The 19,173-nt window shown below is 45.4% G+C and overlaps 1 protein-coding gene across 12 annotated transcripts in view; it reads right to left on the reverse strand.

Annotated features, from left to right (window-relative positions):
• The window catches only part of TENM4 (teneurin transmembrane protein 4), a 755,206-nt gene that overhangs the window by 26,562 nt on the left and 709,471 nt on the right, over window positions 1–19,173 (reverse strand). For all 12 annotated transcript variants that reach the window (XM_061343269.1, XM_061343268.1, XM_061343271.1 and 9 more), the window contains 2 exons: window positions 14,212–15,089; window positions 3,115–3,287 (listed from right to left, as the gene is read on the reverse strand). In XM_061343269.1, the coding sequence (XP_061199253.1) occupies window positions 3,115–3,287; window positions 14,212–15,089 (1,051 nt within the window). The remainder of the gene's footprint in view (window positions 1–3,114; window positions 3,288–14,211; window positions 15,090–19,173) is intronic.

Raw genomic sequence — 19,173 nt, forward strand, 5'->3', positions numbered from 1 at the left:
CCCTGGCTTTGGAAGCAGCTCCTCAATGGCTACATGAAATCCAGGGGCCATTGGATGCTGTATTTTATGCTGCTTTGGCTCTAGGGCACTACTGCCCTATTTTGGCTTTGAACAAATGCTCACTTTGTCATTAGTCCAGAGGACAAAATCCCACCGAGGTGCTGAGGTGCCTGCAAGCTGCAGAGGCTCCTAAATCCATCTGACAGGAATCTGTAACCTTCTGAAAATGCCTTCTCAGATCTCACCCATTCACAGTGTGATCTGGCATTCCTGAGAGGTTCACCAAGGATTTGGGAAAGCTGGACAGAGCTGAGTCCATAAGGAAAATGCACGAGCAAAGGGAATCTGCAATATGCATTTTGCTTGGAGAACAGTGGAGAGGGCAAGAGACTCACAGACCTCCAGCTCCATCCCTGGAGAAGCAGTTGGAAGGCAAATTACATTTCAGCTGTGCTCAATACACCCCTGGGCAACTCTTGTTTCAGTTTCTACAGCGCTGCCATGAATAAACAGCTACCCTACTTTGAGAATTCACAGTCCCTAATGCCTGTAGGAAAGCCAGCCTCAGCAAGTCATAGGCCACCTCCACAGCATTAACCGGACCTTCACTTTAAGATGAGTTTCTTCAGATCCAAGCATTTCCATAACTGTATACTTCTAAGGACAGTTGAGCTGTTTGTGATACCACATGTCCTGATGGGAAGAGTGGCCCCGTGCTGGAGGGCAGCACAATGAGGTAATTGACTGTGGCACCATTATCTAACTGTGCCTTCAGCTCCGGGTGTATAAATCACATCACAGTCAATTATGTCACTAAAGAGCCCCCAACAGTGGGCTCTATTGCTTAATTAGGCTCTTGAGATGAAGCCAGCCTCATGCCTGTGCAGTCGCCAGACGTTTCAATGTGAGTGGATGGATGGGGCAGGGTAGAGGTTGGATCTGCTTTGCAGGCTAGAAGTAAAGAGTAAGAAAGACATTGTGTTCCCTCCAGGAATAGTGAGGATGGCTTGAAGGGGCTGGCACCCTCTCAGCTGCCCTTTCCAGAGGCAGGAAAAGCAGTGTTCAGCCATAGGAGGTACTTGCTTTTAGGAAAAGAGAAGGGGAGGGATATGCCAGTCATGTGGGAACAAATATGACCCTGGAACAGATTGGTCTCACTTGGAGCACTTCATTCCTCATAAGGAGAAATGATGTTTGACACCCCATTGCCATTAGGCACAGGCTAAGAGTGAACGAGAGCTGGGGGGGTGAAGAAAGTGGAGTCTGAAAGTCTCCTTTTCTCCAGGCTCTGGGAACAGGACTGATGGCTCACCCTGACCCTAAGGAGCCTACAGAACTTGCAGATCCAGGCTGGTGTGGTTTGTACACTCCAATTGCTGCTCCTACTGGTATTTCAGCACCTTTTCCCCTGCTATCATTTCCTCTTTTATTTCCCATTTCAACACCTTTCCTTCACCTCATCAGTCCTCCACTTCCCCACTTCATCATCACTGGTAGAACTGTGCTCATTTCCAACAGCCACAAACTGGTCCTATGAGTCCTACCCTGACTGCCCATCTGTATTTCCTCCTTTGTGCCTCTGCACACCAGCCCTTCAGCTCAAACACAGACCTTCTGAGGACAGGGATGGGCATTTTTCTGGATGCTTCCTTATGGATGCTTGAATAGCCAGGCAATAAAGAATCACAGAGATTCCAGCATCCAGCTGGAAGCCTGTTCCAGGAGAAGAGTTACTGCTAAGTTGGAAGCCATTAAGAGAATGAAGCAAAGGGGTTGGCTGAAAGTGCAGCTAGATTTATGCAACCCTTTTTATTACAACAGGAATGGTGATGATGATGGAGGACTGTACTGCATGAGGGCTGTGTGGCAAGGGAACCAGTTGAGAACAAAGCAGAAAACAACTACAGAGCAACCACAGAGTGAGGGAATGTGGCTAAGTAGGTGTGAGTGGGCACCTGCAAGAGCATGTAAGGGTGCTAAGGATGCAGGTGAGTTTGGCATTATCAAGATGATGCCTGTTTCCTGATCACTAAAGAGCCCCCAACAGTGTCCAGTTCTGGGCCCCTCAGTTTAAGAAGGACAGGGACCTGCTGGAGAGAGTCCAGCGCAGGGCAACTAAGATGATTAAGGGAGTGGAGCATCTCCCTTATGAGGAAAGACTGAGGGAGCTGGGTCTCTATAGTTTGGAGAAGAGGAGATTAAGGGGTGACCTTATTAGTGTATATAAATATATAAAGGGGGAGTGTCACGAGGATGGAGCCAGGCTCTTCTCAGTGGCAAACAATGAAAGGACAAGGGGTAATGGGTACAAATTGGAGCACAAGAGGTTCCACTAAACCTGAGAAGAAACTTCTTCTCAGTGAGGGTGACGGAACACTGGAACAGGCTGCCCAGGGAGGTTGTGGAATCTCCTTCTTTGGAGACATTCAAAACCCGCCTGGACACGTTCCTGTGTAACCTTATCTAGGTGTTCCTGCTCCGGCAGGGGGATTGGACTAGATGATCTTTTGAGATCCCTTCCAATCTCTAACCTACTGTGATACTGTGATACTGTGATCACAGAATCCCAGACTGGTTTGGGTTGGAAGGGACCTTAAAGTTCATCCAGTTCCAACCCTTGCCACGGGCAGGGACACCTTCTACTGGAGCAGCTTGCTCTAAGCCCCTGTGTCCAACCTGGCCTTGAACACTGCCAGGGATGGGGCAGCCACAGCTTCTCTGGGCACCCTGTGCCAGCGCCTCAGCACCCTCACAGGGAAGAGCTTCTGCCTAAGAGCTCAGCTCAGTCTCCCCTCGGGCAGGTTCAAGCCATTCCTCTTGGCCTGTCCCTACAGGCCCTTGTCCCAAGCCCCTCTCCAGGTTTCCTGTAGCCCCTTTAGGCACTGGAGCTGCTCTAAGGTCTCCCCTTCAGGAGCCTTCTCTTCTCCAGGCTGCCCCAGCCCAGCTCTCTCAGCCTGGCTCCAGAGCAGAGCTGCTCCAGCCCTCACAGCATCTCCATGACCTCCTCTGGACTTCCTCCAACAGCTTCTTATCATTCTTATGTGGGGAATCCCAAGATGATGGATAATCCATTGTTTCCAGCTTGGTTGGGAGGGTGACAGGGGCCCAACTCACCTTGGAGCAGGGTGTAGAATGCTCCTGACGCTGACAAATTAGTTGTTATTGTAACATCATCCTTGCTGGAGGTTTCCACCTGGACGTGCACGGAGCTGTCTGTATCGCTGCGGAAGCTGCTCACTTGGCCAGTAGGGAAGGTCACGTTGGTCAGGCGGCCGAAGCTGTCGTACCTGAAAGGGAGGAAGGAGTGAAGTCAACAGCATCAACAGAGGAGTGGGATACAGGAATCATGCTATAAACCAGACACCCAGATTTTTTCCCAGAGAAAAACACATTGTCACTGTCAGACTGTGATGAATTTTTGGCTTAATGAGAAGAAAATCACAGCTTTTAGCTGAAGAAAATCAAGCACAGAACAGAAAATGACTAAATAAGCATTAGCTTGTATTTTAACAACATGTTCCCCTTGCTTTGTGCTGTGCTTCTTGTTTACAAGAGTACCTTTATTTCCCATGTACTGTGCTGTGGCTTATGGCAAAGCACTGGCCTGTGCACCCTGTCTAGCAAGAGCTAGGAGTTTATGGAGGCCATCAACTGTTTTCTCTGGTTGTGTCCTCAGCTCTTCAGCATTTTTCCCCCTTATTTAGAAGCTAATATTAAAGTAGCAGCAAGGACCTGCCAGACTGGCCACATCAGACAGAGAGCTGTCCTTTGTGAACATGGTGTAGAGCCCTGAGAGCAGCTGAGACCCCCGTGTCTACCTTATACTGCTCCTAGCACCATCTGGAAGGGCTGGTTTCAAAGTGTAAAAAGGCAGCTCAGTTTTCACCCCTACTGTGTCCTTGGCTTTTCCAATGAGGGAATCAATATAAGCACCATCTGGGATGGTTTCTGTGATGTGGACACTCATGTACCAGGACCCAGATGAAATAAGCTGCATACATTCAGGTCCCACAGCAGTTAACAAACTGGGGGGGAAGTATTGAACAGTAAAAATGAGGAGCAGAAACTTGTGTCTAGAGGTCTTCTGAGCCAACAGAGCCAACACATCCTCCTGCCTCCCATTTGTAGCACTGCCAAAGTGTGCCTTTGGGTTACAGACTGAGCTCAGAGCAGAGGGCTGGCAAGGGACCTTTGCTGTGAGGCTATTGTAGGTGGAATTTGAAAAGAGCAGGATGCTCTACTGTCTTATCTCTGCAGATCAGTTGGATCTTCAGATGAGATGGACCTTCATGGAAGGGATATTTATATAGTTTTGGAGAAACAGGAGAAAAATTCCAGCTAAAGCAATCAGTGATGAGTGTTTGACTTCTTCCATTTCATTTAAGAATGATTTGTATGATATATAAGAAGATCATATCAAGAAAAGATATCATTTGGGGATACCAAATGAGTGGTGGGTGAGCAGAGAGGACTCATTCTTCCGCAATACCCATTGGGGAGCCTTTGGCAGAGTACAGTGTCGAGTGAAGGCATCACTCCTCAGAATGATGAACTAATGTAAATGATACATCAGGGACAGCAGCATAGAAATCATGATCTAAGAAGCAAAGCCCCCCCCCCCCGAAAGGGTTAATTTAGAAGAGGGGGAACAAGGACAAGGAAAGATGACACCCTGACAATGGTTGTTCTGAAGAGGATTATAATGAATTGTTCATCACATCTACTGAGGATGTGACAAGAAGTAATCTAGCTTCAATGGAAACAAGGAAGATTCAGATCAGAAGCTGAAGAACATTTTCCAGGCCTATGGTTGCTCCAAGCAAGAGATGGAGCACTGGAAACCCCAATGCTCAATGGTTTTAAGGATAGGGGAGAGAAATGTGTTAGGGAGGGTCTGGGTATAGCTGATCAGACTTTGGAGGGAGCAGATGGTTGAGGAGCTCTTGATCCTCCTCTTCAGGATTACTCTGAGATGGGGAATAAAACCCCATCTAATAACAAAAACCCCTAAACAAACAAGGGAAGGGAAAAGGGAAATGGAAGGGAAAGGAAAAGGTGAAGAAGGGGAAGGGGAAAGGAATGTACTCTTGAACTGCAACCTATGAGGGCCTCAGGTGCAGCCATTGGACTGACTGCAATATACATGAAAAGAAATGCATCTCGTCTTCCATTCTCAATCCATTTCCAGATCCGTACAAAGTGCTGGTACTCTGCTTCCAACAATACATTGTCACTGCCTTAGTGTGAGGAAGGGCTGGTTGAAAAAGTGATTTTTGCCCAAGTTTAATATTTAGCACATAGCGACTAAGGGGGTGAGCTCATTGCAAGTGTCTCCATCCCTCGGGTTTGGAGCCACCACCACGTGGAGCTTTCCTTGCCCATTGGGCAGAAGGGGAGGTAGGAAAGTAGAAGAAAGCATTTGGCCCTTCATGGTGTCAGCCTATCAGTCAAGGGCAGCCATGCCCTTTGCCTCCAAGCTCTGGCAATCAGTCAGCCACTTGTGCAATGGAAAAGAGGCAATGGGATGAATTCAGGACTGCATTGCAGGAGTTTGGCAGAGACCAGTTCCAGCTTTTGCAAGCAGCCAGCAGCACACAGCTTGGATTCGAACTGAATCTCCTTGCAAGAGCCAGGACTAACGTGCTCTCAGCACCAAACGCTTTGCTCCGTGCTTGTGGGTGACCTGTTTGCACTGACATGGTATGTGCTTTGATTGTGCTTTCTCCACAGTCATCTGCACATGCCCTCCTAGAACAGTGAGTCTTAAACTGGAAACATCACAGGTGATGATATCTTTACCCCTTCTGCTGACAAGGGACATGATTTAGTCTTTCCTTTAAGCTGAGAAAACATTGTCATTGCTAAAGGTGTGCTGTGTAACACCCCAAATTCTTTCTACCATGACATTAAGAATCCTATGTATAAACCAGTCTGAACTGTAAAGGTAGACCCAGACCTCACATGCTCCAAACTTTAAGGAGGATGGATATGAACTTGCCACCTTGGTGGCATCAGCAGGACTTATTTATCTTGCTCTATTTATACTTTAAATAATGAGCTGCTCCTGAAATTGAGCCTGATTCACCTCTTAAAGTCATAGCACAAAACCTACACGTGCTGCACTGAAGTCTAAGGGGCGAGTTTGGTGTAATTCAGGTGCAAGTGTGAAAGGAGGCCTGTGGATGAGGGAAAGAAGGAGAGCAACAGCCAGGATGGGGGCAGAGAGCTCGCCCATGGGAGCTATTTCATGTAAGTGTTGAGTCAATGTCTTGTGAGTCACGTTTTATCCTAATTGAATGGCACTCAGCACCATGCTGAGAGTCGCCAGAAACCCTGTACTCTATTCAAGCCCTCCTTTGGTACTTCAAAGAAAGCCTCAAAAACCTGTGGATGCCCATTTTAACAGCCCCAAGCATGAAAGAGTGTGATGTTGCCTAGCCCTCTGCACACACGTTTCTCTTTTAAAGTCAAAATTACCAAGTACAATACATATATTTTACACAGTTCCATTTTTACAGCTGTACAACACTTACACTATAGGGAAGAACTTCACCAAGAGCAAGGACTTCCATTTGGGACTTCAGATGCTGAGAAGCAAGGCTCTTTTTGGGCCAGAACAGCCTGGAATGGTGTGCTGGAATTGGTTTAAGGTGTCTACACGTGCATGTTAGACTTTTGGCACCTCTTTAGTCACCCCATTAGCCTCCATCACAACTAACCTGGACCATCTGTGTTTTCTGCTTTTGCAAGAGCTGCTGCCCCTCTGCCAAGCAGCGAAGAAGGGACTCACTTTGGGGGCGACAGGTCCCCTATTTGCAGCTGCAAGGATGTCATGCCTTACACAGGCAGAAATGGGAGAAGGCAGCACAACTGCACTGTACCCATTGCTATTATTATTCTTATCTGGTGGCAGGTGAAGTGTCAAACACCCATGTCCAGAGAAAAATCTCCTTTTAGCCAGCCCAATGGAAAAGGAGGTGTGGAAAGCCAGTTAGCATAGATACACACAGCATTTTCCTCTTGGCAAGCAGATCCTTTTCTCTTTTGTTCAGGACTGGAGCATTTTCCCCTTTTCCCTTCATTTAGATCACACAGCACATACCTGAGATCATCTGTCACATACCCTCAGTCTCCCTGGATGCTTGAAGGCTTGCACATCCCAAAGAGATAATGTGCTTCATGAGTTAAATGAGGTGGTTCCTTCTACCTCTACTTTTAGCCCTGTAAAGGCATTTCTAGGGCACATTCTTAGCTTGGAAAGGCCAAGTGCCTGGCTCTTACAAAGCTGCAGGTGTGCCCTGGTATTTGCAGTGAGATAAATCTCTCCTAGTCACCTCATTTTGCAGCTAAGCTGCCTAGGCCTGTTTCCACCATGTTGGGATTTAGGAGTTGGGCTGGTTTTCATCAGAGCCCAAGACTTCTGTGTTCTCCAAATGCTTTTAAAGCACCAGAATTAAGGAATATCTGAATCAGGGGAGCGCACGCAGCAGCCACTACAAGCAATGAATTCATCACCTGCTAACACAGCTGCTGCCTCCCATTCCAACCTGCTGCACAGACTCAGCGCTTACCATCACAGTGGCAATTATTAGGCCAGCAAAGGAAGTCGTTGCCATCCATTCCCAATTGGAAACGTATTTAGCTAAGGTTCAATGCACAGAATTAAAATGGTATTTGGTGCTTATGAGCCCTAATTGTAAGCTTGTAAACATCCAGAGCTTTCATTTATCACATTACCATTGTGTAAAGACCTGGGTCTTGGGAATTAAAAGACAGCAATCCCAAGTACCATCTATTTAGAAATCAATTCCTTGTCTGAGTCTCTGGGTTTCTTCATGTTAGCTTTTTTTTTCCCCATTTCATCAGCCTTTTAAGACTACAAGATAAGAAAAAACACACTATGATAATATTGAATTTAGTGCCAAAGTGTCCTTTGCAAACTCTCTTTTGAATGTAATTATACAGATGTGCACCCTCTGCCTCCTTACACGTTTTCAAACGACATTGCACACATCATTAAAAATGAATCTATAACAGACAAATACACATGGAGGCAAAGTCCCTACGAACACAAGGCCAGGTTGCAGCCACCATCATAGAATCTTCTGACTGCCCAGATGTGCTGAGGAAGATAGGAAGATCTCACTCTAGCCTTTATGATACTCGTGGTTCCCTTGGGTCTTAACTAAACTCTGACAACACCAGGCATTCATTTCAGGCCAGGCCAATGGCTCAAGACATGACCTCACAACCCAGTGAGAGTACTGGAGAGGTACTATTTTATCATGGCACTTACTGGAGTTTCGCCGTAACTTCCTTGGAAGAACAACAAGAATCTGATTATTTTATCATGAAGAAACTGTGGAGCCAAGGAGTCTTGCTAAAAGGAAAGGGAGAGCCAAAGACAAAGGTGATTCTCACACCCCAGTCTGCTGCAGGAGCAGAAAGAGACCCTCACTTGAATGACTAAACCAAGGACACCACCAAAACTCAAGTGTTTGACTTGAGATATCATCAGGTGCTAAAGGGATGTTATCAATGCAGTAAGTAAGCTTTTCCCAGAGTCAAGAAGTGGTTTCTCTTCTGAAGATAATAAAGGTTATTTAACTCTGGATTCCACTAAAAGAGAACAAAATTCAAAGCCTTTATGTCAATTGCAAGGCAGACTGAGTCTGCATCTCACTCCAGGGTAGATGCTGACCACAACACCCAGTTCTGGTACCCCAGTTGCCCAGACCAAGACACTGGTTGGTGCACCAAACACTACTGATGCTGGGGTGGGACCTCTCTGAGTCCTGGGGGTCACTGGGAAGCCACCCAAGGTTCTCCTGCATGCTCAGTCCAGCTGGCTCCTACCTTGCACCCATTACAGTGTGTGAGGTTTGGCAGAGCTTGGTTCCCTGTAAAACAGCATGCCCTGTTACGGGTCAAAGCTCCCTTTATTGCCCATCTGAAGATCTGGCTCCACAAGACCCTTTGCCCTCCAGGCAGCTGTGAGCCACATCTTGGGCAGTCCATGAAAAGGTTTTGAGTTTCTGGGCTTGGCTGCAAGTGATGTGAAAGGATTTAGTTCCATATGGGAGGAGGTGACCTTTGAAACTAATTGGGCACGCAAAGGACCTAAGCAAAAAGGCTTCATTTGGGCTCAATAATGCAGCGAAGGTTTGACTTGGGCTCAGGGGGAAACTGAATTACCATACAGTGATACCATCTGAGTGAGCTAATCAAGATAATTGCTGTATTCTTGATTTAAACAAATACATTAATAAGAACTCCCAAGCTCTGGAGCAGACAAACAGCAACTGCTTAGAAACTGTGAGGCTGGTAGCAATTTTATCAGGTTGAGGGAGAAAGCAGCAACAACAAAGACGCGAGTAGTCACATACCACCCTTTGTCTTTGACTTGAGGAGTGCAACAACAAGAAGCTGTTCCCCTGGCAGGGTTTCCAGATCAGCTTCCTCTGCTGCTGATTATCACTGTCACAAGTTCAATGGGAAGGCAAGGCTTTAATCCAGTCACTGGACAAGCTGAGCTGCATTGCATTAATTGACAGCAAATGTCAAGCTCTCTGCAGAGGCAGAGAAGGTCTCTATAATGCTAAAATCATCAAAGAAGTCCTAGATAGGCCTTTGGGGACAGGCTAATTACTGCAGGGAGCGAAGTTTCACTCTCAAGGAAAGGGAAACTTCACCATTATGCACTGAACCTTACTCAGCACTCAACCCAATAAAGCAGGATTGTTAGAGCAGGCTTCAGTGTAGGATGTGTGAAAGGAGAGCTGTGCTGTGACCAAGTCTGCTGCTGCCTGCAGACAGCGCTTATCTCCTTCCACTACAGAAATGAAGGGGCAATGGACCAGCCAAGACTGAACCCTTGAAGGACCTGGATTCCCTGGTGTGCCCTAGAGATAGACCTCCAGTATCAGTGCATCCTGCCTCCTTCTCTCCAGAATCACAGCAACATTCCCCTATGTCACAGCTCTTTGCAGCCTTATGATAAAGGCTGGGAACAACCCAGGTTGCTCAGATTGCTGCTCTAGGGGAAGGTGTCCCTGCCTGTGGTTGGAACTGGATGAGCTTTAAGGTCCCTTCAACCCAATCCATTCTAGGGTTCTATGATTCTATGAAATGCCCTCTTACGAGCAACAAACGAAGGGGAAACAGAGATGCTGGATGTGTATACGTGTAGTGTTGCCACTCTTGCAACACCACTGCTCTTTCATGTTGGATGTCTGGTTTATGGAAGCCTACGGAGAGTCAGGTAAAGGTAAACCTTGGAGGAACATTCTTCATGGGATCACTAGTGAAGTGTAAACTTGCCAGGTGAATTTACCTTTACTTAAACAGTGGTGTCCAGCTTGCCCTGGCCCATAAACCACTATTATGGGCTATAAAAAGATGAAGTTTCTCCTAAGAATTAGATATGATGTCTTTATTTCTTGGCCATGAGCACAACAGAAATAGGAGCTTCACCTTCCCCCTCAGCCATGACTGAAAACCCTGAGGAGAGCACTGCCCAGCTGCTTGTGATTGCAGGATTTACCTAAAATCACTTAATCTCCTGATGTTCTGATACAGAAACCAATAAACTAAAGGTACTGAATGTTGATTTGGTTCACATCACCTTCTTCAGTTTCTTGGATACCAAGGAACTCAGATTCCACCCTGCCTTGCCTGCACTTACCCTGCAATTCGTGTTTGACCCATGCAAATCTTCTATCTGGTAAAGAATATATCTTAAGAAAGGCCTCCAGAGCCATGATCTAAGTTACTAGAAGATACTATGATACTGCTTCTCATGCTTGGTCACTCCAACAGTCAGGCAATCTCAGCCTCAAAATATCCTGCCTTCCTATCAACTTGAGTGTCTCTGGCTTCGCCTTCCAGCCCCTTTCTGTGCTAGGAAGTCACTGTAGGGGACAGTTTTGTGCTGACATGCTGTGACCTAGACACTTTCCAGTCTTTTTCACATTAAGATAAACAGATCAAGCCTCTTTCTCCCCACAAATGCATTTTGGTCGTGTTTTTCTGCACAGCACAGTGAGGCACTGGCACAGGTTGCTCAAGGAAGTGGTTAATGCTCCATCCCTGGCGGTGTTCAAGGCCAGGTTGGACAGAGCCTTGGGTGCCATGGTTTAGTATGAGGTGTCCCTGCCCATGGCAGGGGGTTGGAACTGGATGATCTTAAGGTGCTTTCCAACCCTGACTATTCTTTGATTCTATGATTCACTGTGCTTCATAAACTGCAACCATCAGAACTGACAGTATTCGTCTCATTGATGCTGTGCAGGGATAAAATCAGCTTTTTACTACCCACTACAAGAAAAGCAAGATGAGTAAATGTGTTCGTTTTATTTGCCCATCCAAGCAGCAAGTTTGAAAGATTTGCCATGGAATTATGCTGAGGATCACACTGAATGACTTGATGTTTTGCTCACTACAACCTCTAGAGTCAATGCTCAGTGCAGTTCTTTAGACGTGGCCTGTTACAAGTGTACCCTGGCACTAGAGGGTGTAAGAACATATTTTGTTTAAATGAAACCTACTTTATCAAGTAGTAGAAGTCTCTCACCTTCATTTACTGATCTTTGCATTTTTTGGGTCTGATTTTATATATTTTTCTCACATTACACAAGCAAAACCTGGGTAGAATCAATCCTTGCTGATTCACCTGAAACAATCCCATTGGATCATAGCATCCTAGAATGGTTTGGGTTGGAAGGGACCTTAAAGCTCACCCAGTTCCAAGTCCCTGCCATGGGCAGGGACACCTTCCACTAGACCAGGTTGCTCCAAGCCCCATCCAGCCTGGCCTGGATGATTCCCTACTGATTACCTTTGGGAGCTATCACAGTGCAAGTTCTTGAGCCATTTGATGTGTACTTTTAACAGTGGAGAAGAGCAGACTGATCTGCTTTCCAAGTCCCTAGTGGATAGGATAGAATAGGACAGGAAAGGATAGGAAAGGATAGGATAGCATAGGATAGGATGAATAGTGACGTTCTCCAGTTCAAGCAAGGAAGATTTAGACTAAGCAGATAAAAAAGCTTTCTAGCAATAACAGTACAATAAATACATTGCTATCAGTAGCAATATTTATGAGTAACTTAGATGACTTTGATAGGATCCATATGACCAAATCATAGACACCTGCAGTGTAAATATCTGTATCTGAGGTAATCATTCTGGACTAGCCTTACAAAGAGAAATCTTCAGAATCCAGCTCATGTCCTAAAGCAGATACCTGACATAACTCATAAGTAACACACCTTGGAAATGCCTGCTTCTCTCCATTAGCTATAAAAGGAGGCTGAGCTAACATTCAGATATAGACTTCTGCCCTGTAGTTCTATAAAGTTGCATCAGAATCTGTCAGGAGCAGTTAAATGGAGATAACTGATCACAGGTTTGGATGAGGTATCTCTGAAGGCACATTCCCAGTTCTGATTTCAGTGATGCTGTGCTATCATCTAGTGCTGACTTGCTCTAGTCAAGATTTCCATAGCCCAGCCACTGGAGAATACTGTCTTCCATTTAGCTCTAAAAAGCTTTCTTATGACTCTTCTGAAGTGCATTAAAGGACCAGAATGATGACTTTCACAAATGCTCTATTTTGTTGGATAGCAAGAAATAATGGATCACTGTTATAAATATATCCACAGAAATACGTTGGATTTTAGCTTCTGTCTCATTTCATCTCCTTTATGTTTTCAGTCACACTTTAAAAAGAAAATATGATGTTTGAGGTATAAATCTGACCATTATTAGCTGTAATGTTTAGTTTGCTTTACTCTCCACGGCTACATCTGTTTTCAAGCACAGAAACTATTGGGTTCTTTGCAAAAAGACAATACAATACCTCCTTAATTCAGCGCAGTGGTCCTGACAATATAGCAGGCTTCCACTCCTATAGAGAAAAACACCCTATCTTTCTTCCCTAAAGCCCCCCTCAAGCAAATCCACTGTAAGAGATGGAAGGGTATTAACTTTGATTCACTGAGAAATATCACTCTAGTAATTGCAAGCAGAACATTGATGGAATGCAAATAAACCTTTCAAAAGATTCATCACAGAGTTTCCATCAGTTCTTTTTGAGGCAGGAGCACTAATGGTGAGTATTAAGCAAAGATATTTGCAACTGGGCCGGGAATATTTTAAAGGAAGACCCAAAGCATGTGCATGTCTAACACAGGAATATGTGGGTTTAGGCAGCTTTACTTCCCTCAGCCTCTTTATTTGACAGCTTTTTTCTTTGTAATCTTGGGAACTGTCTATTTAAGCCAAATTGGACTCTTACAATGGGTCTATTATTAAGGTAGCTGAACACTTCCATGTACCCACTCAAACCATATGGGAAATTATGCACTAAAAGGAGTGTTTCAAAGAGGTTCAACTTGAAAATATAAATGAAACTGAGGAAGAGGGGGGTAAAAGGCTTCTCAACAGCAGGATGAATTTTCAGAGCCTCCTTCTAGGTGCCCTTCATTCGGTTATCTATCTTTTTCCAATTTGAATCAGAAATGTGTTGTCTTCACAGTAGTTATAAGGAGGGAATTGCTAACAGTAATACAGTGAAGCACGAATCTTCAAGCCACTGCCATCTCTGGGTTTTTGATGTATCCCATCTTCTCTCTGCTCAAAAACCTCTTTGGGGCAGGGATGGTCTTGAACAGTTCTGAGGCTATTTTTAAAGCTTAGTGAGGCCAATGACAACAATAGAGATCAAGCAGCCCATTAATTACAGACCCATTGTCTGAGCAGGCTGTCATTAGTCATTGCCAGTTGTCATTCTACATCAGCCCTTTTACAGAAGCTCAAAAAGGACACGGCAGCATGGGAAGGAGGTGAAAAGCTGTGAAAAAAAAGAGGATCTGATGGAACTTTGACACTTCCGAAGCTTTCAAAGCCAAGAAAAATTCTCTGACAGCAACCTAAACACCCAGGCCTGACTGCATGTAAGGAGAACCAGGTGTCCAAATGACTTAGCTGATTTAAAACTCAGCAGAAACTGCCTGACTCTTGACTTGATAGAGGGAGGTTATTCAAACTCTAATGTACTTCTTTCCAGTATTTAGTGTTTGATCCAATATTCTCTGTTCTGGCCATTTTATTTGGACTATAATTCTGTCCAGGGAATTAAATTCTATCAGCCTTTCATGGCTCAGAGAGCACAGAATGAAGTCAGCAGCACAATATTCCTAATGTACTTACTCGTAAAACGTTGTCCAACCATTTTCATTGCTTTTAGTGGCAAGGAGACCAGAGTTGCCGTGGTAAGTCATCATGGCCACTTCATGCCCCTGTGTTGTTACACTCTTGAGTGCACTGTTGGTGCCAATTGTCACCCAGTAGACTTGGCCATCAGGCACCACCAGCCAGAGGGGCATCCCTGTGGAATCTCTTCGGATATTAACCAAGTTGCCATTATTGTCAGTGATGAGGGTTATATCTCCATCTCCAGAGTAAGTAAAATTGTAAAGATAATCTCCAGTGGTAAGGCTCTGAGTATAAAGGTGCTTCCCACTGGTGTCAAACAAGTAGAGTTCCTGGTCTATAGGTGAGGATAACTCATATAGGTTTTGTGTGTTGAGGAATGGTTTGTTTTTCCGAATAAAGCGGATTCGGATATTCCCAAGATCAGCAACATAGAGCTCCCCGTCAGCACACACGGCGAGGGAGGATGGTGCATTGAGTTTGGCATCCTTGGCATAGCCATCATCCCCTGAGAAGCAGTCACAGTTAGCATCGTTCTTACAGTCACAGCTGCTTGGTGCACCAGCAACGAGGGATATCTCTCCATTGGTGGTGACCTGCCTGATGCGGTTGATCTTCTTCTCATCAGTCTCAGCAATATACAGGACCCCGTTATGTGAGACAGCCAGGGCAGTGGCAGACTCCAGCGTGGCATGGATTGCCACCTTGCTAAGGAGGAAGTGATCCATGCCTGGCACTTGGCAGTGCATGGGCCTCCCTGCCACGATGCGCACTTGGTGGTTCTCAGATATCTGCAACACAACGTTATTGTCCAGGACGTAGAGTGAGTTATCCATTGGATTGACTGCCAGATCCGTGGGCCATTCCAGACGAACCTTAATGACAAAACAACACAAGGAAATTACTATAGCAAGATCCTTTTTTATGGCATAATTGTTATAAATCATTTGCAATGTGGATGTTTCAACATGGGTTAAAGGGAGAAAGGGTAAAAGAAACACAGCTGCTTGATACAGTGGCCGTAGGTGACACAAGCTTGGTGTGAGTGAGTCTTAGCTCCCAGTCACATGTAGCAGACACCTGTGGACACCCACACTCTGCATTGCAGCATTGGTGGGAGCAGGGTGATGGACAGAGGAAGACTCACCTCAGCTCTTTCTTCACCTTGGTATGAGGAGTCAGGGGCTGTGGAAGGGGCACCAGTGCCCAGGGAATGCAGAAGTAAACCAGAAGATCTGAAGGTTCATAGAACCATAGAATCCCACACTGGTTTGTGTTGGAAGGGACCTTAAAGCTCATCCAGCTCCAACCTCTGCCACGGGCAGGGATACCTTCCACTAGAGCAGCTTGCTCCAACCCCTGTGTCCAACCTGGCCTTGAGCACTGCCAGGGATGGGGCAGCCACAGCTTCTCTGGGCACCCTGTGCCAGCGCCTCAGCACCCTCACAGGGAAGAGCTTCTGCCTAAGAGCTCAGCTCAGTCTCCCCTCGGGCACGTTCAAGCCATTCCCCTTGGCCTGTCCCTACAGGCCCTTGTCCCAAGCTCCTCTCCAGCTTTCCTGCAGCCCCTTTAGGCCCTGGAGCTGCTCTAAGGTCTCCCCTTCAGGAGCCTTCTCTTCTCCAGGAGGGGGATTCAAGAGGATTTCTCCTTTTCAAACAATGCTTTTTAAATTGGTGGAGTATGGACCTGGTGGCAGAGAGCCAGGACTGGGGATTTTGTTGTGTGAAGTGCTATGAAACAAAAGTATGATCCTTTTACTAAAGGATATTCCAGACAAGTGGCCAAGCTCCTCTGGGTAAATGACGAGGCATAGCCACCATAGGGGTAGCTGTGGCATCATGTGTGTGTACCTAAGTTACAACCACAGATTTTCTTCTTGATGCTGCAAAAATACAAAATAGCAATTCACAAGGAATTCAGGCAATTTCAATTCACAGATTAAAAACCTTCTACCTTCAGAGTGGTTTGCAGTTTGGTTTTAGCATAGTGGAAGAATGGGTTCAAGCAATAGTGACACATCACAGTTCTGTTGCCCAGTGAAGCTTTGAATGCTCCATCCCTGGCAGTGTTCAAGGCCAGGTTGGACAGAGCCTTGGGTGCCATGGTTTAGTGTGAGGTGTCCCTGCCCATGGCAAGGGGGTTGGAACTGGATGCTCTTAAGGTCCTTTCCAACCCAAACCATTCTGTGATTCTATGATTCTACACTGACAACCCATACACACAAATAAACTGAAGAAGTGACTGGTAACACCATGAGTGAGTGAGCACTAGAAGGTCTCTAGCTCTACTTCTGCAGTATACTGTCTTTTCAAGTGAGACTACTCTTTTAATCGCCAAACCTAAGAAGCATTTAGCAACAGAGTTCAGGGCAATTTAATTGTATTTGTTTTTATAAATACATGCAAATTGTGCATATAAAAGTTATTTCATTTTACTTTATGTTTACATAGGAAAAAAGGAGTCAACATTGTGCTGAAGGCAACCAACCAATGCTTATTATGTTTTCCTAATGTTCCCTCTTCCCCATGGTAGAGGTGTGGAGGGTGATTGAATAGAACAACTGACTGCACCCATGTGGTTTTAATCTGTACTCAACAGCATAGAATAGAATCATAGACTAGTTTGGGCTGTAAGGAACCTTCAGAGTTCATCTAACCCAACCCTCCTGCATTGAGCAAGGACATCCTCAACTAGATCAGGTTGATCAGAACCACATCCAGCCTGGCCTTGAATGTCTCCAGGGATGGGGCATCCACCACCTCTCAGGGCAGCCTGTGCCAGTGTTTTGCCACCCTCACGATAAAGAGTTTCTTCCTTGCATCCAGCCTGAATCTCCCTTCTTTTAGTTTAAAACCATTCGATGATGTGCTCTGGGCTCTTGGCACATTCAACACGGATGTGCAGTGCCAGGATCTCCCTGTTTCTTTGTTTCAGACATCCAGTTTGGAAGGATGTTTCATCCATCTCAGTTGCTGCTGCTTCTAATTTGTTTGAGGTGACTTGGGCGGGGTGGGGTAATTTGCATCTATAAATTTGCATCTATTTGCAACCTTATTGGAAGAAGGAGGAGGAGATGGCAGCAGGCTCAGGTCCAGCAAACCATCTCTCACTGTGATTTTGCTTAAAACCAAGAGCAAGAAGGGATCAGAGGAAGACAGGAGATTCCTATTTTTAAAGCCTGGAGTTGAACATCTCTGCCACAGCCATGTTTTACTTTTGATGCTTTTAGTCATGTTTGAATCCCATGTAAAATTTTATTATATTTTGCTTTATTCCATTCTATTCTATTCCATTCCATTCTATTCTACCTAGTGCCAGACACAAGGTATTTAATCCATTCAGCCTTCCAATGGCAGGGCTTCTGAAGCTCATTTTCATGGCTAAGCAGCTGCTGTGCTCTGCCTACTCCTCTATTTGCACAATCTCCCTTTCCTCAGTTCCTGACCTATTTTAACCCTTCCTGTAGTCAAACATCATAGCCTGTGGTTTTCTCTTTAATAATGCATGCCTCCATCCCTTCCAGTGATCTTTAAGCTCCGCAGCCTTGAGTTAGCATCAAGAGCAGAGTTTATTCTGAACCGACAAGGGAATCTTCAATTTCTTAAAGACCATCCCTTGTCAACATTGGCAGATAAATATTTCATGTCCTCATGTCCCAGGGAGCCTCAGCAACCTGACAGAAAAGGCCCTTCTAGCCACTGTAAATGATGAAAAGCTACTTCTCAAGCTGCTTTTTGGTCTGGTTTGCTTTTGAAGTTAAACCTATCTTGGGTGCATTTGTCCAGAACACCAGTGGTTAATCTGCCCATCTTGAGACAGGTTCATCTGAAATCAGCTCCTGTCATTTTATAAAGGGAAAAGAAAGTTTTTAGTTGGTACATTTTGGCTCATCTCAGAAGTATTTAAACATGACAGGATGGTAAAGTTGGGGCTGTTCAGCCTGGAGAACAGAAGCTGTGTGGAGATTTCAGAGCAGCTTCCAGTGTCTGAACAGGGCTACAAGGGTGTTGGAGAGGGACTCTTCATCAGGGACTGAAGTGATAGGACAAGGGGTGATGGGTTCAAACTGAAACAGGGGAAGTTCAGGTTAGATATAAGGAAGAAGTTCTTCACTATGAGGGTGGTGAGGCACTGGCACAGGTTGCACAAAGAAGTGGTAAATGCTCCATCCCTGGCAGTGTTCAAGGCCAGGTTGGACACAGCCTTGGGTGCCATGGTTTAGTGTGAGGTGTCCCTGCCCATGGCAGGGGGGTTGGAATTGGATGCTCTTAAGGTCCTTTCCAACCCAAACCATTCTATGATTCTATGACTTTGTTATATATATATAAGCCATGTAACGTGCTAGAAAATGTTTTTTAAAGCCTGAATCCACAATGGTCTTGTGGTAACTGCCCCTGAAATTCAGCTAAAGAAAATACTGTGCCTGTAAGATGAGAAACATATTACAAGATGGCCTTAAACCAGCAAAATTTGCTCCTATAGAAGGCATGAGGGCTTTTAAACTCATAATTTCAGCTTGTTCATAAATTGCGGGCAGTGGGAACCAGCTGCAAAGAAGCAAGAATAATCTGTTCAAATTAGAAGGAAAAACAAGAAGAACAGATTCCATATGGGAGCACAGAAATTATTTATGTGGTTACAAAAAGGAAACCCCATTGACATCTATTGTGGCTGAATAACAGTACTTAGCCCTCCAGCTATGATCTGTATTTTCATAGGACAGGGTGACATTCCTATGGCCAGGCAAACAACAAGTGGCACAAAGGTTTCAAAGGACACCATATCTAAACTGGCACAATCTGACAGGTTGGCCAATGCCCCATCAAAGCAAGTGCTGGGCTGTAACACATTTCTGTGCCATGCAGAAGGAAAGCAATCATCAAACCGAGATTTTTATGGTCTCTCTTTCTTTTTCTCTCCCCCCCTAAGCAGCAGGACTTAAAAGCCCAGCGTGATGGT

This window comes from Neopsephotus bourkii, unplaced genomic scaffold (assembly GCF_033783945.1).
Source record: "Neopsephotus bourkii isolate Nb327-2 ecotype Australia unplaced genomic scaffold, CSIRO-AGI_Nbou_v1 NB_1825, whole genome shotgun sequence".
Taxonomy (NCBI): Eukaryota; Metazoa; Chordata; class Aves; order Psittaciformes; family Psittacidae; genus Neopsephotus; species Neopsephotus bourkii.